The 25,140-nt window shown below is 35.1% G+C and overlaps 1 protein-coding gene across 1 annotated transcript in view; it reads right to left on the bottom strand.

Moving 5' to 3' along the window:
* Positions 1–6,144: 6,144 nt before the first annotated feature.
* Positions 6,145–25,140, bottom strand: part of BCKDHB (branched chain keto acid dehydrogenase E1 subunit beta) — a 43,342-nt gene continuing 24,346 nt past the window's right edge. Inside the window, exons 10-11 of the mRNA XM_039334444.1 lie at positions 9,451–9,598; positions 6,145–6,483 (exon numbers count right to left, since the gene is read on the bottom strand). Of these exons, the coding sequence (XP_039190378.1) occupies positions 9,458–9,598 (141 nt within the window). The 3' untranslated portion in view covers positions 6,145–6,483; positions 9,451–9,457. The remainder of the gene's footprint in view (positions 6,484–9,450; positions 9,599–25,140) is intronic.

Below are 25,140 nucleotides of genomic sequence, written 5' to 3'. Positions count from 1 at the left end.
TTTAAAGTGAACAAATTAGTAATGATTAAAGTTTGAGACAGATTTCAAAATTTCATCCATACAACCTATTTCTGTTCCTAGTTTAAAAATGTATATGGTAATCACTGCTCCATATTCTCTTAAGAGTTGCAGGGCTGATAACTTTTAAGGTGTTGTTTGTAATCCAAAGATTTCATCTCATGAACAAATGAAATCATGGAAAGGAAATTTGGGCTTTTAAATTCTGATGTATAATTAAATAATCAATCATATTATACACAAGACAACCTAAAGAAACAATCTATCCACACTATCTTCAATCCGTATGGAAGTTTTCATTAGCAGTTCCCACTGTAACTTTGTTACAGACATAACAAAAGTGGACCTAAGCTGAATTCATATTTTCACAAATAGCTTAGCTCCTACACAGCAAACTATTAAAAAGAAAGAATATTCTTAAAAATTGAATTCTTATCTGGCGAAATGTAGACATAATCTGGTCAATTCCAAATTCGGAGTAAAATGTATATATATTTGAACATATTGTTCAATGTTGGTCCACTACCAGAAATCAGTTATTTCACTGAATTGGTTTTTATATTATCCAAATAACAAATCAGATGAAAACATCTGATGATTGTTAGCTTTTATTTTAACACAGAATGTTATCATTATCTGTTCTTCAGTTTAGTTATATTAAAAATCTGGCAACTTTTATTTTAGGGAAATGCAATATTAAACTATGTTTTGCTTGTGGTTTCATATCTCCTGGCAAGCAAGGTATCATTTTTACATCCACAAATATCTTTTTTTTTTTGCACAGTAAACTCAAAAGGCATGTATCCTACACAGAAAAGGCATTTATCCATAAATAGAGGTCAAATAGATGTACAGTGCCATCTAGACAATATTTAGAGAGCAGCAGTCCTTCTGTGAATAAGTTGCAATAGTTGCAATTCTTGTTATTATAAATGCATTAAAACATAGTAATGTGTGTTCTTTGAATAGAAATAGTAAATTCAATGTTTTAGAGAGTAACGATAAATCTATGCAGAAAAATTCATATTTTTCTCTAGCTATTTAGTGTAGAAGGTAATTCATATATTGTGTGTAGTAATTAAAATTATTAATTCACTTATCTGAAGATACATTTACACAATTTAAAACCCGAAATATTGTTTATTAAAGATATTCAGACCTGCTCCATAAAGAGAAATTGGATTTAAAAAATACTTTTTAAATTCCGCACACTTAAACATCTCATAAGCTGTCCAATAGTAATTTCAAAAATATAATGAAACACTTTCATTTTAAGGAACAACATAATATTGTGTGAAGATTTGATTCATGGATTTAATGTCAAGAAAATTTAGTGGATATTCCAACTGTTCACTTTCCAAACACTGAACATTCCAAGCTTTTCTAAAATTTGTTCCAAATTCGGGCTCAACTGCATATTTTACTGTCTATTTTTATATAGGTAGTGTTGCTGTTGGAATATAATACTCTGCTAAATATATTTCAGTTTATGTATAGGAACTCAGCTGTAGTAAGGAGACAACATTTTTTGTAATAGTGTTGAAACATTATGGAACAATCCTCATCTAGAGATTAGAGGAGTTCTCACACTGGAATGCTTTGTCAAAAATAAAAAAAATATTCATACAACTTCCTGTTTATTTTGCTAGCTGCTCTAATCATCCTTTATTTTAAAATTGCTGGCCTTATCTTTGCTATTGTTAGCATTACCCTAATATAAGCCACTTGAATACCATCAAATGAAAAACAGTTGCACATAATTTCTTTGATATTAGAAAAAAAACAGTAATAATGTAATTTTATTTCAAAAAGTTCAGGAAAGGCATGAAATGTGTTATCTCAATTTTCTAGTCAAGATCTAGCCAAGAACTTTTTCACCTGGTAATAACTGGATCAAAACTAAAATTATTCTACTAATACCTCTGCTTTCAATCCAATGAACCCATAAGGAGTACACGGGCATAAATTGCAAGTTTAAAATCGCTCAAAACAATCATGGTTCCCATTTTACACATTTGAAAAATCTACTTTTCACACATATTCTATTTTATATATTCTCACAAGTACACATCAACACTGCCATGTTAACATCTGAATTGGCTAGAATCCACTGATTTTGTATTTACATTTTTAGTGTGTCACACTGAGCTGTTCTGAATAGATTTAAAATTCTTATCTAGCAATAAAATAGTAGCCTGAACTGCTGTAAGGTCTTGTCATGATTTTCAGGCAATTTGGAAAAGGAGAGGATGATGACATGTCTAGAAAAACACAAAAATTCCCCTCAGGTTTTTATGTAAGAAAACTACGGAAATAAGAAAAGATAAAAGAAATTACATATTATATTTTATGCGTGACAGATCTAGTTCTAACTACAGGAAATTATTTTATAAGGGATGTCATGACGATGCCATACTATTTTAGTTAGTTACATAGATATCATTTCAATTTGATATCAATTTTCTGTGCCTGACTGGCATAGTAATTTGTGCTGTTCAAGGTGTTAAATGCTCTTTCAGCATCTATCAATATTAGCCCCAATTCCTAAGAATGCTGCGAGTCCTAGTTTCATTAACCTCTAGAACAGGGTTTAAGAAAGAAGGACTTCAACTCCCAGAATTCCCCAGCCAGCCCTGCTCTAGAATGTCCCCATTGTCTATCCCACTGTCTAAAATATGTACCTTCACTCCATGTTCTTTAAATAACACTCCTACGAATTATTATTAAATAATGCAAACTTTATTTAATTTACAAAAATTACTTAACAATTATAGACCTCTTTTTGAAATTGGGTACATTACTTAAATAGGGAAGTGTTTGCATTTACAAGTTCCTAGGGGCAAAATGACAATCTCTGATCATCACTCAGTTTTCACAACGAACAATGGAAAAAATAACCAGAAGATCGATGTATATATTGACTATACAGCTAAAAATTCGACTCTTGGGTATATTATCCATAACAAATACCGATCACCAAGAGAAAGTAATAAAATTTTAATAACCAAGCTTTCGTTGGGACCACCCAACATCATCAGGGTTTAAAAGCAGACGCTAGTGAGAAGCCTTTTATAGGATATTGACAGCCTTTATCCGGCTTCTGGAACGTGTCACCGGACCCAGCTGTTCGCGCGGAGCCCTGAATAACTCACATGCATCAGTGCGTAGTACTTCTCCATGCTTCCTCCGTACTCTGTTTTCCTGGTCAGTTTTGGGGGTGAGTGGAGTCCTTTCCCCATTTGCTAATACCGGTCCTGGTTGTCTCCCCCCTCCCTCGTCCTCCTGCACCTGGCGCCTTGTCTTTCGTGATGGTGGGCAGGGGATGTTATTCTCTCTTGTGACGCTTTCCTCCGTTCTCCTCCACGAATGCCGGCCCCACCCCAGCCAACCCAGCATCCATGATGCGGCGTGGGCTGACGGAAACCATGCTGATCGCATCGTGGGGGGGAATGATCGTCCCACAGTCCTGTACCCGCACTCCGACTCACTAAGGCAATCAGGGGGTCGATCCCAATACTGCGCTCCTAATGTCGAACTCACTGGGCGCACATTCATGCTGCAGTTTGTGAGGTCCCCACTCGTCCTTCCACTTTCCCTAGTAGATATCCTAATCCGTTCGTCGGCAGCAGTCTCTCCCTCCCTCCGGTCTCGAGAGCCATCCCCATTCGCCAGTTGGGAATCCCTTGTCCCTCTTCTGGCGAGACCGAGTCACCATGACGTGTTTGTTCGTCCTGCCATCTGGAGGGGTTCTTCGCGGTCGTAGGTCCACCATTGGGCAGGCAGCTGTGACCCGCCAGTTGGAGCTCCCACTGATTCGGTCTTTTGACGAAGTGGTAGCAGCTTTTCCCCCCGATCCAAGCGTGATTCATACGTTGATCTTCCCCAACGAATGAGGGACCGACTAGTATGCCATGCCCTTAATGACCGATGCACCGGGCACATATCCATGTGCCAGTTAACAGAATCTTCCTTGGAGAACCAGGCTTCTTTTAATAGTCGGCCCCCTTTGATGGCATCATTTGTTAAGACTTGAACCTGGTCAAAATCAAAGCGATGGCCATTTTCAGCCATATGTGACCAGACCTGCGAATGCTGGTTGCCCCTTTTGACCGCCAATTTACGCTCGTACAAACGGGTCTTTAATCTTTTGGACGTTTCACCCACATAACTACGTGGGCAGTCTATACACCTGACCTTGTATACCACCGCCGATCTTTCTGCGGTGGGGAGTGGGTCCTTGGGGCGCATGATCTTTGATCGCAGAGTCTGGTCAGGTCTATGCGCCACCTTTATGTTATAGGGGCCCAACAGCCTAGCCGTGGCTTCCGAAACGTTATTGATGTACGGCAGGGTAATACGCGTGGTCCATGTCTGTAGTTCTTCCCGATGGTCGTGTCGAAGTCCAGGTGCCTTACTTACTTTTCAACTTAATGGATACCCGTTGGGGTTTATAAGATGTCTTATAAACCCCAACGGGTATCCATTAAGTTGAAAAGTGTGGTACAGGTGTTTCCTTTCCTCCACTCTAAACTCCTCCGTGCTGCAGTGCGAATGCACCCGCTTAAACAGCATTTTGACACAACCAACCTTATGGGATACTGGATGGTTGCTGTTATAGTGGAGGATTCGAACAGTCTTGAGTGGGTTTACGATAAACCCTTGTACTTATGGTACCATCCGGTAGATGCTGGATTAACACATCTAGGAAGGGTATCGAGCCCCAATTCTCCTCCTCCACCGTAAACTTGATATCAGGATAAACTGAATTCAGTATTCTCATAAAGTTGGTTTTGTCACATCGTTTGATGACAACAAAGGTGTCATCTACATACCGGGCCCAAAATTTGGGCCGGTACTGGATCATAGCCTCATGTTCCAAGCGCTGGAGGACCACCTCCGCTATCACGCTGGATATGGGGGAGCCCATGGGGGTGCCTTTTGTCTGCTCATACGTGATACCTTGAAAGGTGAAATACGTGGTCAAGCACAGCTGTATAAGTTCTAATAAGTCCTCCAGACGCAGGGAGTCTCGGCATTGGGTCCCTTCCTGTGCCTTTAACTGTTCTTTAAGGACAGTTATCGCAAGGCCCTGCGGGATGGAGATGAAGAGTGAGGTGATGTCAAACGACACCATCACCTCATCCTCCTCCACCCTAAGGGCCTCGATCTTATTTAGAAACTCCTCCACGGATTTAACTGTGGTAGGGCTATCCTCTACCAGGTAGGCAATGCGTTCATTCAGCCACTTCGCTAACCCCAATATGGGTGTGCCTCTAAAAGAAACAATAGGGCGAAGCGGCATGCTCTCCTTATGGATTTTGGGAAGTCCATAAAACCTGGGGAGAGCTGAATCCTTGGGACGCATTCTCCTTAAGGCATTCTCGTCTACTCTTCTGGCACGTTTAAAGTTGTTCAACACTTTATTGATCTTATTCATCATGGACACCATGGGATCCCTCTTAACAACTCTATAAGCCGTTGTATCATTAAGAAGTTCTAATGCTTTAGTCACATACAACGCCTTATCCATTACCACCGTGGCCCTGCCCTTGTCAGCTGGTAATATGACTATGTTCTAGGGCCACAGTCTCTTCCCTGGATAGGGTCTGATAATACCTATGTTGCATAAGCAACCCTGTGACCTGCTGCTTTATAGAGTTTCTAGCTTTCCCAACGAAAGCTTGGTTATTAAAATTTTATTACTTTCTCTTGGTGATCAGTATTTGTTGTGTGTGTGTGTGTGTGTGTGTAAACATAGCCCTCTGATATTTAAATCTTCCATCAAAAATGTCTTGGAGAATGCCACATTTCTTATAAAAGGGATCAGATTAGTCCAAATCAAGTATGTCTGGTTTTTTTTAAAATAACAAATTATTGAAATGATCACATAATTGAGATAGAGGACTAAATCCAGTCTCTCAAGCAAGCCAACTTCTCATGTAAAAGAATTTGTCTTATTTTCCTTATTAATGCACCTGTAACATACTTGTCAATCTATACTAAAGGACCCTTCAAAGCTTCAAAGTGATTTTTAGAGAAACCCAGACAACCTGCATGGATATAATAACCGATTATGATATGTACAATCTACTGTATTTAGGATCAATACATACGTAACAAGTCTACTGTAAAAACCGTAATATATATTTGTAAATTAAGGCAAAAGGGTAGACCACAGGTCTCTTGATTACAATTTATTAAGTTCAACCTGAGCCTTGATTTGCGTGATAAAAAATTAGCAGTCTCATGTGCAAAATTGGGAAAGAATCAAAATAAATATTTTACAACAACAATCACATGGCCATAGTAAACTTCACACCTGACAAAATTTTGCCTTGATAACTAGTTGGGTGAGTATCCAGAAAAGAATCTTGAATGGTTATTCCTGATAAAGGTAAAACAAAATAAGCCCAAGTTTAATGGCAACTATACTGTAGATAGTTGAATTTTTTTTCTTCCTTTCACCTGTAAAGGGACAGAAATAGAATATGTTATAGATTTTGTTTAAATATCATTTTAAGTGAAAATTTTAAACTGTTTAGTTTGCTTTCCCAAGCATCTTTATTAAAAAATAAGCGCCATTAAATACAACAACATGCAAAAGTTGTTGTATTTAATCATAATGTAAGCTTCGATAAATCTTTCAGTGAAGAAAACCTGACACAATGTCTATGTGGCAGAAAGTTAAATACGACAACTTCCTTCAACTTTGAATACCTGTATGGAAACCTGAATATCAGTGCACAATTGTTTACACATTTTAAGTAGTAACAGTGAATGGGGCAGAAGCAAAACTTTGGACATCTTTTCTGTTAATTCAGTGTTATAATGTTTTTTATTGCAAAGTAATAATTTTGCAAAATAATAACCAATTTTTCTTATTTGGTTCTGAGATCAATTAACCATAGTCAATACGTATATAAACAATTTTAGAGAAACTGTCAAATGTGTGTATATTCTATGTGCAGTTTAACATACAGAGGCTGTGTTAACCTCGGCTGAGTGAGGGATTTACTGAAATATATAATTTCACTGGGGATGCTTAAACCTTTGCCTACAGCTATACAGTAAATCTATATACACTTACAGGACTGGCTTGTATATTCTACATTTCATATTTACCACTGCCAAAATCCAAAAGCATGTTTATCTGTATACAGTGCTTTGTAAGGGACATCTGGATGGATTTCTAGATCTGATGATGAATATTCTGAGCTATGAATATTCTCTTCTCATCCTTTATAAGGATTTTTACACTGAAGATGCATTGTTTTCTGACATGTTCTTAAGAATACGGGGAGCAAATAAGAACATTATGTCTTCAAGCTTACAGCTACAAAGGTTCTGGTTTTAATGGGTTCATCTCCCTGTAAAGTGACCAAGCAGACAACTGTAAGCTACACAGCAAATAATTTTTTTTAAAAAGCCTCCTTTGTATGTTTTGTGAAACTAAAGTATGTCATTCTGTGCCCCCGAGCTCCAAACAAAACAAATAAAGCAAGATAGCAATATTTACTCCAGGAGTAGGTAAATATTACTCACATCAAAATTTAATCCCACTATTACTAGTTTCATAGCTTTTCACACCTTGTCCAAGCTTTGAAAATGGCAAAGTAAATAAAAACATTTCAACTGCAGTTATTGTTTATTACCTGACCTGGTGCTTCATAACAAGAATGCCATCATAATTTGGGGGGGGGACTCTTTATTGAGTTCAAAATAAGGGTCTGTAGTTCAACCTAAAGGTCTGTAGTGTATGGTTCTGATGACCCTTTCTTCATAATATTACAAAAGTTGGAAATAGAGTAAATGAGAGGTAATGGTTAAGAACATAAGACAAATAATTAAGTGAAATTGAAGAGACTGAATAGAATGGGGGGGGGGAGAGAGAACATGAGACACAGAGAGAAAAAGAATAGGATTGGTCTTTTGGGAAGTTCTAAACTACCCCAACCACTCTGCTCACAAGGCTGGGCCCAAGTGGATTCACCTTCTTCCTTAGAAGATGAGCTAGCAATGAGCTAGCTGATGAACTTGTCAAAAAACCAAGGACACCCAGGACATATGGAGAAACTTCACAAAAAAAACAGAAGTAGGTCACACCATTCTTAAGCTTAATATGAAGCATATTGCCCTGCTACAAAAGCAAAAGGAACTCCACAGGTGGCATGAGAAAAACCGGAAGAAAGCAAAGCTAAGGAACGGCTACTTTCAGGGAAAGGTACCTGAGAGGAACCAAAACTTTGCTGAACCCATTAAATCAGGGCCTGGATATTTAAGACCTACTCACATGGGAGATTCTCCACTGAATCAATTTCTATGATAGCTTTATCTTGAAAATGCTGCACGGAGAGATTGATCCCCAGAATAAACCCAACAGTTACGACTAAGTCTACTGTTAAATGTGACTACTGTACTCAAGACTGTTTTGTTGGAGCTTTGCCTGTGCCACTGCCTGACCTCTTGCAACCAATATGAGGGATTAAATCCTGATTTATGATTTTATGAGCAAGAATAGCTGTTGAGTGGTCTTCCTGATTTATGACTGCTGCTTGCTTTTTACTAGATTCCACTTAGGCTATGAAAGCCAGTCTAGGGATAAAGATAATTTTTCTTTCTACAAAGTTTCTTATATACCACGCTCCACAACAGAGAGCACATTATTTTCAACAAGGAAATATGTAATTATATATTTTTATTAAAGAGAGGTAGGCAACCTGTGGTACTTCAGCCAGTGCTGTAGTGACAGATTCCAGGAGTCTGCCATATGTTCAATGATGAGGGATGCTAAGACCTCTATCAGAGATATCTGGAAAACTGATATTCACTTACTTTTCTTATAGATAAGGCACTTCCAGCTTTATTTATTCCTATATTTGATGTTAAACAACATAGCCTCTACTGATAAAGCTGTGTATATTGCATTTCTAATGTGACTTTAATAATACAAACAGCTCAGATCAAGGTTTCAGTTTGTAAATGAAAATGAAAAGTAAAAAACATTCCAAATACTTGATCCTTCCCCATCCAAAACACAGCCTGAAATGATGCACTGGATCTTTAAGTCTTATTTCTACTCTTAAAATTCCCCTCCAATGCCTACTCCCAAATCATCATCATCTTTTTGGTGACATGGCAACAGACTTTCCAGCCCTTTGGAGGAACAAGTTGCAGCCAACAATTTTGGGAAAACTGCTCAATCTTATCCTAAGTGTAAACCTATGAATTGTGCTTACAATTTGCTCTCTAAATTAACAATCAAAATCTTATCATTTTTCCTATACATAGTTCAGCCACATTAGTGAGACCTATTCCACAGAAAGCATGTTGTATTGCAAATCTAATCAGATGTTAGTTTTATTGTAATATTTATAGATTAGTATTTTATTCTAATATTTTAGGCTTAAATTACTTTGGGAAGTTTTTTCTCACCTGAACATCAATAATTAATCATTTTCCGAACTGCATCATAGCACTTCCATTTGTCTGGGATATAGAATGGTTCAAAGATGTGAGGAAATGGGGTGTCATAACCACACACTCTTGTAATAGGAGCTTCTAGATTCAAGAAACATTCCTCCTGTTAAAATAAAACAGTAAGAAAATGAGTGAAGTCTGTAGGATCATTCTTCACATTTTAATACTTACTAAAACATACCGCATTGACATTCCTGAAATTCGAGATATAGCCCTAGGAGAAAATTACATCTTCATGAGAAATCCATTGAAGTGATCTAAAAAACAGAATATGTATGTGCAAAGCGATATATATATATATATATATATATATATATATATATATATATATATATATATATATATATAGGTCTTTGGTTGCTCGGGTTTTCTCCCGCGTAAAATTGGAAGTGTCTTGGCGACGTTTCGACGAAGTCCCATTCGTCATCTTCAGGCTGGTGTTTTCAGCTTCGTGTGCTTGCTCGAAGCACGAAGCTGAAAACACCAGCCTGAAGATGACGAATGGGACTTCGTCGAAACGTCGCCAAGACACTTCCAATTTTACGCGGGAGAAAACCCGAGCAACCAAAGACCTACATACAAATACCCGCGAAAACCTCAGAAAATATATATATATATATATATATATATATATATATATAGAGAGAGAGAGAGAGAGAGAGAGAGAGAGAGAGAGAGAGAGAGAGAGAGAGAGAGAGATGAGCTCACCAAATATTGAAAACAAATAGAATGACAGTGGCTTATGTGTTTTCCAAGGACATATAAAAAAGATTCTGCTAAAGACAAAATGCTGAACATTAGCTAGTAATTTTTTTTCCTAGAAATACAATTTCACATTCTTCATTTGATCTGTACCGTACTGATCTATATACAAATTTTATTTGGAAAACTCAAATAAATAACCTGTTGTGAAACATATTTTAGGAATAGTTTACATTACTTATGTGACATATAAACAATAAATCAAATAATATATGAGAAGCCAATGTGGAATCTGCACAGATTAGAGAACAGAACTTCAGGTAGTGGAAGCAAGGGAGTGAAAATGCAGTTGCACAAGTAATTTTCAATTACAGGATGCTCAATTTCATCTAAAAGGATGCACTAAAGATTTAAACTGATTATGCTACTAATTTGCTAATTCAAAATGAGTTTGAACAGAAGATGTTAAATCCTGTTCTAATTATGAACATGTCTCATTTTTCTACTACCCAAGTAAACAACTGCCTTGATTAAAATTCACAGGTGGAATGTCCAGGATCTCATGTCAAATTCCCTATGCATTTCTGACAGCTAAACTAATTTATAGAGGTTATTATTAAGATGGGAAACTGTCCTAATGTCCCTGGATGAAGGAAGGGGTATAAATTAAGTAAGTTCATAACATTGTTTTCTTTTGTTTTTCCTTCAATAAACAGAAAACAAGCAAGAGTTTAAAATCTAAATGTTATTATTTAAACCTCTTTTTTGAGCATCGTAAATGTACTATAAAATTCAATAATCCATTTTTTTCCTGGTTTATATAAGAAATACTCAAATTTAATTTCAATACTTTCATAATGTTATGTGTCATTTTATTAGTTTAGATCAATGTGAATTTCTGCAGAATCTTAACTAAACTGTAGAGTTATATTTATTTTATGGTGAGATACCTTACAATTTAGTCTTTTTTAATTTCTTATAAATATTTTATTAATTTTCTAGTTTTATAATCATAAGTACTTAATAAACAACGTGTTGTCCTGGGCCCATTAGTGGTACATATTAGCTTCTTCAATCTAGGCCAATATTACACCATCCAATGCTTCCTCTCTTCTTCTGGTAGTACACCTTTTCCCACATTAGGCAAATACAATTCTTATTGTTGTTAATACATACACAATTGAGTATCAACATCTTTGTTACATTTTCCTAATAGTATCAATAATGTTGGTTTACAATAGCTTTTCTAACCAAAATATATCTTAACTGCATTTGCACTTAATATCCACTTGTTCAATTAATATCCTGTTTTTCCCACTTTTTTAAAAAAAAATTCCTATCAGTGTTCAAAATGTCTCTATTGCTTATAATTTCTCATAATAAGTTATATTTGGGTAACCAAAAGTTTCCCTTATTCAAACCCTCTTAGCATTTTCATATTTCCCTTCTCATACCAAAATATAATATTCTAGTTATAAATCCTATCTTTCTAGTTATAGTAATACTTCTATTTCTAACAATTATCTATTTCTAACAATTATCTATTCTCAGCCATGTTCAAACATCTGATTAATAGTATAATATCCCATCTAATGGGTCAAAACCTCTTGTTTTCTTCAGTCTTACTCTAGCTTTCTTCCTTTGCCAACTAAACTTCCAAGTCAATGCATTTGAATCATCAAGTAATTCTTCCTCTATTTTTGTGTATATTGTTTGGAATAAGAAAGACAATTTGATTAAAGTATTTTTGGAAGGATGCTCAGCCCATTGATATTCATTAAATAGCCGCCCAACTTTGCACAATTTTCCTAACAGCTCTATCATCCATTCAATCAGCTCTTCTTTCTTATCCTCAAGTATGTTCTGAGGTCTTGACAGGTAAGATATCTTTTCCATTTCTGATATTATTGCTGCATCTTCTAATTCTTTGTTTATCTGAGTCTGTCTGTTAGTTCCTTTCTTTAGATCCTCCGTCTTTGGGATCTGCTTCCTCTGATTTTCCTTCTATTTTCTGGGTTGCTAGTTCCTTCTTTGTAGTCATTTTCTGTGTTTGTAGATTTAGATTAAAGAGTTGTTCTTTTATCTCTTTTGTGTTATTTTTAGTCTCATTATGAGCTAAGGCAATTGTCTCTTGTATTGATTTTAATATAGAATTTCTTTCTGAAATTCATCAACATCTTCTTGTTGGTATGTCAAGCTGGGGCCTTTAGAGACAGGTGTTTGGGATGGTTTTTTTTACCATTTGAAGCTAAGTATGGAATATCATTTTGTTTTTGTGTGTAGTCTTTAGGGATTTAAAAAGTTTCAGTCAATTGTCATTTGAACTCCTAATTATCCAGCCAGCCTATCAGCCCGTCCTTAAGTCTCCCCTAACAAATATAAGTAAAGTTTACATTTTTCAAATTTTTCTGTCCAATAAAAAACACATCCTTTCTGTCCAGAGAGAGAAGAGCAATTAAAAATTGTTCATCAATCAAAAGTTTATAGTCCAAAGTATTCCATCATCAGTCTCTGTCTCTGTGGATGCACATAAATATGTCTAATGCCTACATTTCAGGAGAGCATTTCATTTCTGAGATCAGACAAATATAGAATAATAACAAAGTTAAGAAACACACATTTTGACTTACTAATCATTTAAATCTCATGTCAAATCTTTATGCACACATTCTTTTGATGTATGAGCTGATTTGTCAGATGGGTGCTATGTGTTTATTTATGATGAAAGACTAATCATTAAAGTGACATACAAAAATGTAGTGAATGAAAAAAATTGAAGGTTTTTTTTTACTATTTGTTTTGCTGCTTGTTTATCTTCTAACCAATTCTGGGCAGTTCCCAATCAAGAGTTAAAACAACATATAAAATCATCTTAAAACTATAAAACTAAAAAGACATTAAAACATTAAAAACATCAAAAATATTATATTTATGTATTAATTTTTGGTTTTAAATCCTGCCTTTCTTTCAGAAGCTTAATGCAACTAACACCATTCCAGGAAATAGCTTGGGCTCCAAGAGACCCTCTGGGGCAAAGCTACTCGGGGAGCATGTTAGCTCATAGATTTGAACTGGGTCTCTGTATATTAATTACAGTGCAAATTTTCAATTTCCTTTTTAGTTTTATTTAACCTTTTGTTAACTACTTATCCACTATTCATGAGAAAATAGTGAGGTATACTTTAAAAAAAATATCATATTAGTAATATTACATTACATGTGCAATGCTAAATTATATTTCAATAGAACAAATTAATTGTTCTAACTGTCAGGAAATTTCTCCTTAGTTCTAGGTTGCTTCTCTCTCTGATTAGTTTCCATCCATTGCTTCTTGTTCTGCCTTTAGGTGCTTTGGAGAATAGCTCAACTCCCTCTTCTTCGTAGCAACCCCTGAGATATTGGAACAGTGCTATCATGTTACCTCTAGTCCTTCTCTTCATTAAACTAGACATATCCAATTCCAGCAACCTTTTTATATATGTTTTAGCCTCCAGTCCCCTAATCATCTTTGTTGCTCTGTATTCTTTCTAGTCTCAACATCTTTTTTACATCGTGGTGACCAAAACTGGATGCAGTATTCCAAGTGTGGCCTTACCAAGGCATTGTAAAGTGGTATCAACACTAGATCTTGACTCTATCCTTCTGTTAATGCAGCATAGCACTGTATTGGCTTTTTTGGCAGCTGCAGCACACTGCTGGCTCATATTTAAGTGATTGTCCACTAGGTTTCCTAGATCCCTCTTAGTTACTGCTGTTGAGCAAGGTTCCACCTATACTGTATCTGTGCATTTGGTTTTTCTTACCTAAATGTAGAGCCTTACTTTTTTCACCATTGAATTTCATTTTGTTAGATACTGCCCAATGCTCAAATCTGTCAAGATTCTTCTGTATCTTAAGCCTATCTTCTGGAGTGCTGGCTATTCCTGCCAGCTTGGTGTCGTCTTCAAATTTGATGAATTCCCCATCTATCCCCTCATCCAAATTATTGATGAAGATGTTGAAGAACACTGGGGCCAGAACACAGCCCTGGAGCACCCCACTACACACTTCCCTCCATGTAGACGCAGTTCCATTGAGGAACCGCATCTTTGAAATTGAAGTTCATTAAAATGTTATGGCAAACTTCTAACTAAAAATTATGTAGATGTCTCAATGTAATCATGTTAAGACTGTGTTAAGATTCAGCTATTTACATTAATGTATCTCAGGCTAACTGTAGATCAGTTAAATAGTCATTGCGTAATTATTTCAGACTTTGTTTTCTTTAAGAAACTGCAAGCACAGAGGATTCAAAATAATCAGCAAGAACAGAGTTATCTGATCATACAGTCCTTACATACAGTACAACAGAATACTCAACCTTGGAAGGATCACTCAACAGAAATGAATGTGCAAATTAGTTTGACATTATAGGAAGATCACTTGACTCAAATGACAAACCTTGTATTCTATTTTATACCTACTGAAAAATAAAATTCTTTAAAATCAAAACTTTACACTTAGCATTAACACATCTATTTTAAAAATAGATTTAAGATTTCACCTTTCAGTTATTTTTTACCAATCAATAAAAGTATAATGTTATATCCTATTTATTAGCTTCTGTTTAAATTGCTTTCTGTGTACAGTCCATACATATAAAACACTGTTTTTGGCTCTGGAATTGTAATCTAAGAAACTCAGCATAAAACAAATAGATGATTGGAAATAAAAATATTACTCAAAATTTTAAACATAGAAAAAAAGCAAAAGCATAAAAAGCTAAATTGTTATGTGCCTGACAGATTGCAGTGCAATGTATATAAGAACTTTCAGACAGCTGTTTCCAAAAATATTTGGCAGTAAATTCTCCAGCATTTGTTCTGCTAGTACCAAACATGAATAATACCAAAGATAGCATCTATTTTCCAATGATCCAGCTAGGAGAATCACAACAATTTTCAGATTCCACTCAAATTTCTTAAAAAATGTCACAAGGCAACCTCAGACATGAGACCACTTCTCAAAGTCAACTCCCCACTTAGAACACACAACGCTAAATGAAATAATATTGTAAATGTGATCCCTTTGCATTGCAAGATTTCAAATAACTCTTCCTCAGCCTTATTCACAACACAGGTGCTGTGAAAAAAGTAGGAGGAAGGAGTATTAGATATATTTCACCACTATAAGTTATTTATAAATTTAATAAAGTTGGGATAAAATAAAACAAATTAAATGAAATAAATACTCCTCCAACCATTTCAGAACATAGGGCTGGATTCAAACATGCCCGTTCATGAATGAAAAGATTTCCTTTGGAACAGCTTTTCAGGAAACACAGGAAAAAGGACAGATCAGTCTAAACTGCCTCTGCAAATTTCATTGGTTGTTTTTTTTTTATAAACAGAAATTATGTGATGCCTGTGTCCAACACTTATAAGGAGAATGCCAAAGATTTTCATCCCATTGCACAATATGGGTTGAGAGTATGAAACATAAAACAATGAAGGCTTAAAGGCCAAAGTGAATTTACATGGGATGAGGGCCACAAATAGTCTAGAATGGTTCCAACAAAATCCTATGCTATTGGATATGCTATTTCTGCTTATCTGCTTTTCTCATATAACATCACTGTAACCACTGCAGGACAAATCAGCCAGCTGAAAATTGTCTACATATTTTACAAACTAAACACAGACTTACAGTGAAATGTTAATAGAAGAATACAGTTTATAGGCACACTGCGACAGGCTTGTCAATTTAAACTGCAGAAAGAGGCATAAATATTTCACTTTTTTCCCCCAAATACATTTTAAACCCAAGTGTGCTTAAAAGAAGAGTTATTTTTTATGTATAAAAGATTCACACACAGCATTCTAACATGCACATTTTAAAAATGAAACATGATACTAGCCTCTTTTTAATAATACACCATTCAGTGCTAGCCACCCAAGGGGCCTTCCAGAAACGAAATGCAGAAACTTGGGCTTGTAGATAGCTCCTTTGTGTGACAATACCGAACAGGAAAAGTTTGGGTTGCATGTGGATGAGCAGCCAAACTTTACATATTTAGGATTCATACATTTTAGCTTTCTAATAAAAGCCTGGAAGCCTTCAAATTATTTTCTTTTTTTCAAGTTCACCATCTGAGTTGTCCTTGGACTATCACATACTCAAGCTGTTTCTTGTATTCTTTCTGGACCGCACTGACAGTATACTGTATTTTAGCTTTCCTGATCTACTAAGTTATAACTCTTAATTGTTCACCTCTTGAATTGAGGTGAACAATTAAAATAAAATGAAAACTTTAAGATGTTTTACTTTTCAAGTATATATTTACTACTTTCAGTACTATTTTTAAATTCATTGCAGAATGAAGAAATTAGTTTTGTTTAATTTTTTTTCTTTAGCCTACACTTATTTTTCTAGAAGAGATATTTTTAAATATGTGCAGTTTTATATATTCGTTAATTGTCTGAATTCTCTGGTAAAACTATCGCAATTTCTTAAGATGATAAAAATACAGAGATTAAGATTAAATATGTATTTGTGTTTAAAGAGCACATGGAGACAAATCTCTAATCTTTTATTCTCTCCATAGGTGAATATTCCATTTCATGTTGATAGATACAGATATATAATTATAGAATAGCAATTTCAACGGATAATATATTGACTCTTTCGTAAAACAGCAGTTTCCGCTCAAATGTATCCATTTTAAAATGTAGAGTAACCTTTTGTTGTGCTAGTTTCCAGAAGCAGAAAGAATTAAAGAAAAAGTGATAATCCTTTAAGAATTATTTATATCTACAGTGTTTGTTACAAAGCATTTGATTTAAATACACTTAATATTTAGCACATGTTATTTAAATGTGAAGTTTTAAATTTTAGTAAATATTTGATGGTCTTACTGTTTTAATTCGAAACTGTAATAATAGTTAACTGCACATGAAAAAAAAATTATCCTTCTTATATTCCAAATGTAAGGTAAATCTATCCTTAACAGTGAGATTATTTTTAAAAGAATGCAATGGAAGAATAAGAAGGGGGGGGGGACATCTGTGCCTATACAGCTAGCTCTGAATTACAAAGTAGCCTTCCAGGACTAAGGATTCCCTTTTTATTAACATGTAGTGGAAAGTAAAATCCTTCACTAAAATGTGTTTCCTACTACAGATTCAGACAAACCAAATAGGGTAAAAGGAATTCTGCCTGAAATACTGTAAAATACTTAATAATTTCTGAAATGCTCTGGGAACATGGTTTCAGGCATGATACGTTTAATTCATAATCAAATACACTGGAAATATCCCTTTAGGGCTTAAAGATCTGTCAACCTCCAGCTCAAATCGTAGCAGATAATGCAAAAATAAGTGTTCTTAATCCCTTTCATGAAAACAAAATATCTGATTGTTGCAGATAGTTTAGAACAAGGTTAGTGGCAGTTGGCACTGGGTAAGAACAAATTAGGTACAAAAATAACAAATGGTTTGTTCAGCTAGCAATGATTAATAATACTATTCTAGTTGCATCTATAGAATGATCAAGCACTATTCTAGATGGTTTAAATTATGGTAATCAGTGAAACAGCATTGATATTAATGCAATGATCTTCAAAAACATCTATAAATTTTAAAGCCTTACTTTACTGTTAAATAAAGGCCTGGGACATACATATACTAAAAGTGTAAAATAAAGGAGAGAAAAAACACTGAAAATTTTCTTTAGAACATACTGAAGTATTAGCCTACATATGAACTTAAAACCATATTTAATTTATGGTGTCATTAATTAGTTTCCTCCACTTAGCTTCTTCCCCACTTCAGTTCTTTGATATTACTTGAAGCTGCCTGTACTATATAGCAACCAGTAATATCAGTAAGCTATATTGGCAAAAATGGACTTTAATAAGAAAACTTACTCTTTTCAAATGTTTTCTTAAAATGTATAGAACTGATCAAATTTAAGATCCTGATTTTCAAAATGTTTACAAATCTCAACTATGAAAAATGTTTGAAAATCATAAGTACAAATTTGAACCAATATGAAAAAAGTTTGTTATTTCTCATAAAACTAACGCAAACATACAGCATAGCCAAGGGCAATGCAAGATAACTAATATTAACCAAACAGGAACTGATAACAAAGAAAAAGTCTAGACTGTATTTAAAAAATGTGTTTAAAGAATATAACATGCTTCAGTGCGAAAGCAAATTTAATTCAATAGCTATTAATGTTTTCAAAGTCAAAATGTACACGCTCTCTTGAACTAAAATAAATCTTTTAACTGTTGGATTTAAATTATCTGGCAAAGCCATCAGTTCCAAAATGTGTGTGTGTGTGTGTGGGTGTGGGTGTGTGTGTGTGTGGGTGTGTAATATTTAGAACCTGGCTTCATAAAGATGCTTTGCACATATGTCTTAATGCATCACATAAACTACTATGGTGGAGAAGAAGGATTTAATTTCTATAAAGCTTCTGCAAAGTTCTCCGTGACAAAGGTAAAATTTGTATCTACTATTTGTTAGGATGGGACCATTTCAATACATTTCAAATTCTTACTAAATCTGTGGTTAAGAGTTCAAACAATGTATAATGTCAGAGCAATTATTAAACAAAGGTACTACTTCCATATAAATAGATATGCATATTATTACTAGTAATTATTATTATTATCAGTACATTTGCCTTACTAAGCATTAGGCTATTGATGCAAAATTGTTATATTTGTAGTGTTATAAAACCTTGATCATACTTTTTAATGTTTTTAATAATTCAGTTCCTAGGATGATCTAAAATATTGTATGTTTCAAAAATTATTTCCTGTCAACACCCTCATTACAGGCTTATTCAGTTCAAGGATTGTTGGATTTTTGCAAGTTTTATGCAAAACTTTTCCAGCTATGAACAGTTAATGTCAGCTTGTCAGGAATCACAGGTGTACAGTATCAGTTCAAAAGCATATCACCAATGACTGCTCAAAATAGGCAATTTTGTTGTTGCTGCTGCTATACAAGAAATGATCAAAACACTGTTTTGATGTCTATAAAATTATTCAGAAAACCATGAAAGAAGATTAACATTTTTTTTTATATTTTACTTTCTAGGAAATTTTATGGTAAAACTTAATTCTTAATCAGATTAAAATGTTACTGTTCACTAAATGACCTAAGGAAATAAGCATTCTTCAAACAAACACCCACCTGATGAAGTGTAGAACATGGAAAACTTGCCATTTATTCTGGACTGATGTATCTCAAAACTATTTTACCTATATATCTAAAAATGAAGTAAGTGAGACACTGATTTCTATCTAGTAATACAGAACCTATATCAACAGCTTCAAATTACTGTTTCAGTTATTTGTAACTTTGCAGGAACTTAAATAATTCAGCAAGCTGCTGGAAATAAGATATAACAATTTAAACTTACACATTTCCACAAAGTTTATAATACTATTCTGTAACAACTGAGCAGCTATATAAAATTATATAAAAAACAGTATAGACTAGTTCCTGTGAACATTCTTCTTTACACTATAAGCCTATATATTTCAAGCCACCTGAAGATCTTAAATCTACTAGGATTACAGCTCTAAGAGATTAATTGAAGTAAAAGATCATTACTCACATTTTACTCATTCCTTTTCTTGGCCTAAAAGCAATGTATCTTCTCCATGAACTAAACATTACTGAACCTTTCCATACTCAAGATATGCTTTTGAGTTTTTTGAAAGCTTTCTTTAAAAAAAGAAAAGTATTCTTTTTTTAAAAAAAAAATCAACTACTCTTATATAATGAGTATGTATTTAAAGCTTTGTCATTTAGCAAATAGTAACATTAATATGAATATTAACAAACATTCCCAAACTTTTATTCTTGCTGAAATAAATTTAGTAGTTTCCTTCTTTTACTTAACTCCTCCAAGCAAAGTCTATGTTTTGGTATGTATGTTATATGTGCATAGATTAAATGGCGTTCCAAGTTATCAAAGATTAGAGAACCCAAGAACACGTTCCCAACAGCAAACTTTTCCCAGGGATAAACCTGCTCTGAAATTCTCTACTTTGTTATCAAACAATACAGCTAACTTTTTACATGGAATGAAATGACAGGGTTAACTTTCCAAACTGATAATGTAATAATGTTCAAATTAGAGGTGATAAAAAAATAGTAAATTTTTTATCACCTCTAATTACCTACAACTAGTCTGAAATCAACAAAAATGACTTTTTAAAAATGAAATTCAAGCTGACACATCAGGGCAGAGGTCACCTTGAATTTAAATTATCAATAGGTTCTTGCATTTATTCGAAGTGTCATTATTATTAATTGAATTGTATCTTTCAACAATTATCTTCCATTGCAGGAAGTAAGCTTTTTCCAATTCCCTTTTAGAATGAAGCTGTGGAAGGAATACTAAAAGATAATTAGAGAGATGGCTGAAGCTATTTAAGAGAGTGGAAATTTCCTACAAGTTTGAATACACTCGTATATATCATTTTATTTGAGAGATTTAGGGATAAACAGTTTATCTGAAATCAGGTGGCCTGCCCTCTCTGGCATGCAATTACCTCTAAATAGTGAGGGAAAAAATGCTGAAAAATTGAAAGACTATACAGGTTTAAAAGAATGTAGACCAGCGGTCTGCATAAAATAAGGAAAATCCATAAGGAAAAAAGAGGTAAAAATTGTGCTCACTAACAGCCATATGTTTATTTTATTGAATCCCATTTTAAGACTGCCCAACTCCTTTAAGCAACCTACAAATCATGTTACTTTTCAAGCTAATTTAAAGAAGCTTTAAAAGCAGTTTTTATATTATCAAAACTTAACAACTTATAAGCTAAGAAAATTATAGCATAACACAAATACCATCAACTAGCAAATCATGCTTTCACATTTTGATACATTCAGCATATTTACATTTTCCAAACTGAACGTTGTATTCCCAGTTCCCTTTTGCAAGAATTGAAAGCATGACTGAAAAATTGGTTGAGCTAATCATGAGAGTTTTTCCCTCAGGAACAAAGAATCCATAACTGGAAATTAGAAAAATGTTGTCAGACCCAGCACACTACCAACCTGGCCGCTACCAACCTGGCCGTTTGCAGCCTCCAGCCTGCGCCAACGGCGAGCGCGTCCTGGCGACTCCGGCGGGACGGCACCTACACCGCCGGCGTGATCTGCGTGCAGCCAGCTGATTGGGCATGTGACGTCCTCACGTGGAAGCCAACATGGGGGATGGGGGCTGTGGGCAGGAGCTATGAATTGCCGCTGGGTCTGACAGGATCTAATATCAGTTAGGGCGGGGGGACGGACTTGTTTCACGGGGCTTGCTGCTGTGGGACTGACTGAGGACTTGTTTCATGGGGCTTGCTGCGGTGGAGGTTAGCACAGGGTGGGGTGGATGGGTGGATTATGGGCGGGGTATCCTTATAAGGCTTGATGAGGGTGTGTGCTGTGGGTGTAGCCCGGGACGGCATATAGCGCGCGGGGTTGGAGCCTCCTCCAGGGTAAACTTTGTTTCCTGCAACGTGCAATAAACTTTGTTGGATTCTGGAGCGTGCCTGGTGTATTGCTTGCCTGATTCACTCAAGGACGTTCCTTACAAATGTATTATTTCTAAAACACTATAGCATTGCATGTGTTAGCCTTACATTTTGTACTAAATCAATTTCTTCTGCTAAAAATGGGTAAAAGGCATTTCCTTTGTAAAAGAATTTATGATAATCTCTCAAATATAAATATCCCCATTCAATTCCGAAAATATAGTCAATCACATAGTGGTCTAATTTCAGACTTATAGGACATGTTAATTTCATGTTTCTTTCCTAAATACCATATAAGTATTTAACCACATCCACTGACAGAATGAGTAGATGGCTAAGTAATCACATCAAGTATTCAGAAGGTAGTCCTCAATGGAACTACATCTACATGGAGGGAAGCACGCAGTGCCGTGCCTCTAGGTTTGGTCTCTTCAACATCTTCATAAAGATCTACATGAGATAGAAGGGGAACTCATCAAATTTGCAGATAATGCCAAGCTGAAGAAGCCAACATTTTAGAAGACAGGCTCAAGATTCAGAAGGAGCTCAATAGACTTGAATATTGGGGCCTATCCAACAAGAAATACTTCAATGGTGAGAAAAGTAAGGTTCTGAACAATGCACAGGTATAGAATAGGTGGCACCTGGCTCAATAATAGTAACTATGAGAGGGCTCTACGTGTCCTGGTGGACTACCACTTAAGTATGAGCCAGTAGTGTGCTGCAGCTGTCAATCCAGTCCTGGGCTATATCAACAGAGGGATGGTGCCAAGACAACAAGAAGTGATAGCACCACTTTACACCATGCTTGGTGAGACCACATAACATACTTTGTAAAATGATCAGTTGCCAAGCTAACAGTTCTCTTCCCAATTAATCTAAACTAGTCAATCTAAACTAATCAAGGAGAGAACTAACCTAGAACTAAGGAGAAATTTCCTGACAGTTAGAATAATTAATGGGTGGAATGACTTGCCTCCAGAAGTTGTGGGTATTCCAACACTGGAGGTTTTTAAGGATAGGGTTTTCTGCTTGAGCATGAGGTTGGACTAGAAGACCTCCAAGGTCCCTTTCAATTCCATTATTCTGTTCTTCTGTTAATTAGGAATTGGTTACCCAAACAAGGCAAAAGGCTAAAAGCCCAATACAATAAGGAAAAGTAATAGTGCTTTTCCTACACTACCACTACAATGTAGGCTAAAAGCTGAACTCACACCCATCCTTGATCAGATTAACTTCTAAGTCTTTCTCTGCTTGTCTGACTGGTTTTCCAAGAACTTAGATGGCAATTTGGGAAAAGAGTCTTATCATTGCCTACAAGTTTAGCCCATAAGCCTAGATTCTGGTATGCACGTAATAAACATCATTATTAATGAGCATCCTAATGCAGGCAGCTTATCTATAATAAAACATGAAGATTTGGAAACTAGTGCATCTCAAATTTCATCCTTCGAATTCTATGTCATTCAAACTATACAATTCATAATCAATGTCAGTCTATCTGCATTCAGCTGCTTCAGGCTTTAATTTTCTCCACATAAAAAGAGAACGCCACATAAAAGGAAATCAAGAACTGTAATTGACATCAGGCACCTGCATATAAATGCTGTGTAAACACATAGGTATTTATCACATTCTTTATGATTGTGTAAACCTAATATTTCTTGCTTTACTGCACAAGCATACAAGATGCATGCATGTATGCATCATATTTGGACCCAAGAGCTAATTTTTGTTTACAGCATCGAAATTTCAGTCTTTGTTACAGGTTATAGAAGCATGATAAGTATGAACCATCTAGTCCAGGGGTCTTCAAACTTGGCCCTTTTATGACTTGTGGATTTCAACTCCCAGAATTCCCCAGCCAGGCACTGAGGAATTCTGGGAGTTGAAGTCCACAAGTCATAAAAGGGCCAAGTTTGAAGACCCCCCCAATCTAGTCAATATGGAAAGAACTGTGACAAGGCAAGAGAAAAATGCCTAAGCCAATAAGAAAATATTAAGTCACATGTAATTTCACAAATATAGTAAGACCTCACTGGTTAAATTTATGCACAATGCGCTCAAAACTAAAACATGACACCAGGTATCAGATGAAATTGTTTCTCTTTTACATACAATTAGAAGGCAAATAAAACATAACTTTCCTGTTGTTTCAAACTACAATCTTGCACAAAATCTTCTTCCATTAATTATACTGACAGAAAATACTAAACAGACTATAAATTGACCTCAATGCTATTTCATTTAACCTAGAAGTAGTTAGTCATTTTCAAATAAAGATAAAATGGACAGTGTCTCTGGTCAGACAAGATACACATTGATTACAAGGTGATATTTTATACAAACACATATATAAAATGCAAAACAATAATATCCATATGGTAAACTGCAAGAATTGTAATTTAGTTTCATCCTTCAAAATAAGGATGACTTATTTCTTCCTCACAATCTGGATGACATAATGATATGAAAATATATAATCTACTTTAACTGGACTTGATGTAAGTTTTATTAATTCCATGTGGAAAAGAAAAGAAAAATCAGCTTCAATCCCTGAAATTTTTGGGCTTTCTTATTACACATTTCATCCACAAAAATGATTTTTATAACGGTTTTTCCTTTTATATTCATGACATGACATGTCTAACACTGAAGCCTTGCTTTCACAATCAAGTAAATGTATGTTAGAAATTAATAAGAACAGTTCTTCTGCATGCCTAAAGCAACATTCTTCTGTGAAACACTTCATAAATCACACATCAAACATATTTTATATACTTATGAAAAATGAGGAGAGAAATTATGATGAAACAAATAAAATTTGAAACAGGAAACTCATTTCCTGAACTCTTATGAATTAAGACTTTGTAAATCTTTAATTTTTTAAAAAAGATACTTCATAATATATAGGTATACATACAAGGGACCCTCTTTATCCAGGCTTCCATAGCAACTTTGGGAGCTGCTCTCAGCTGTCTTTAGAGATTTGAACATAAATAGCCACTCCACTTTGCATTTTTCTCAAAACAAAGCATCTTTCTTTTAAGGATTATTATAGACATTTTATTCTGCTTTTTTTTATCAAAGCATCTGGTCTAAAGGATTTCCAAAACCGTGTTATGAACTTGACACCAAGCAAGAAACAAAAGTGGATATTTTTTTTCCTGATATTCTACCTCCTGACCATTTGACATAAGTGAAAAAAAAATCAATATTGCTAACTGCAGAGCTGGTATTCTGCCTGGCCCTTATTGGGCCAAGGATCATATGATTCCCAGAAACTCTTGGACCACATGATTCCTAACCTCACTGCAGCCCGGGTAAGGAAATCTGTAGGACTTCTGCCACTACATTTGGTAGAGCCTCCCCACACCGACATTTTTCACAGAACAGCGTATCTAAAGTTT

This window comes from Crotalus tigris, unplaced genomic scaffold, assembly GCF_016545835.1.
Source record: "Crotalus tigris isolate CLP2741 ecotype Arizona unplaced genomic scaffold, ASM1654583v1 scf7180000017631.5181431, whole genome shotgun sequence".
NCBI classification, from domain to species: Eukaryota; Metazoa; Chordata; class Lepidosauria; order Squamata; family Viperidae; genus Crotalus; species Crotalus tigris.
Note: the sequence above shows the minus strand (reverse complement) of the source record. Positions and strands in the feature narration are given on the sequence as shown.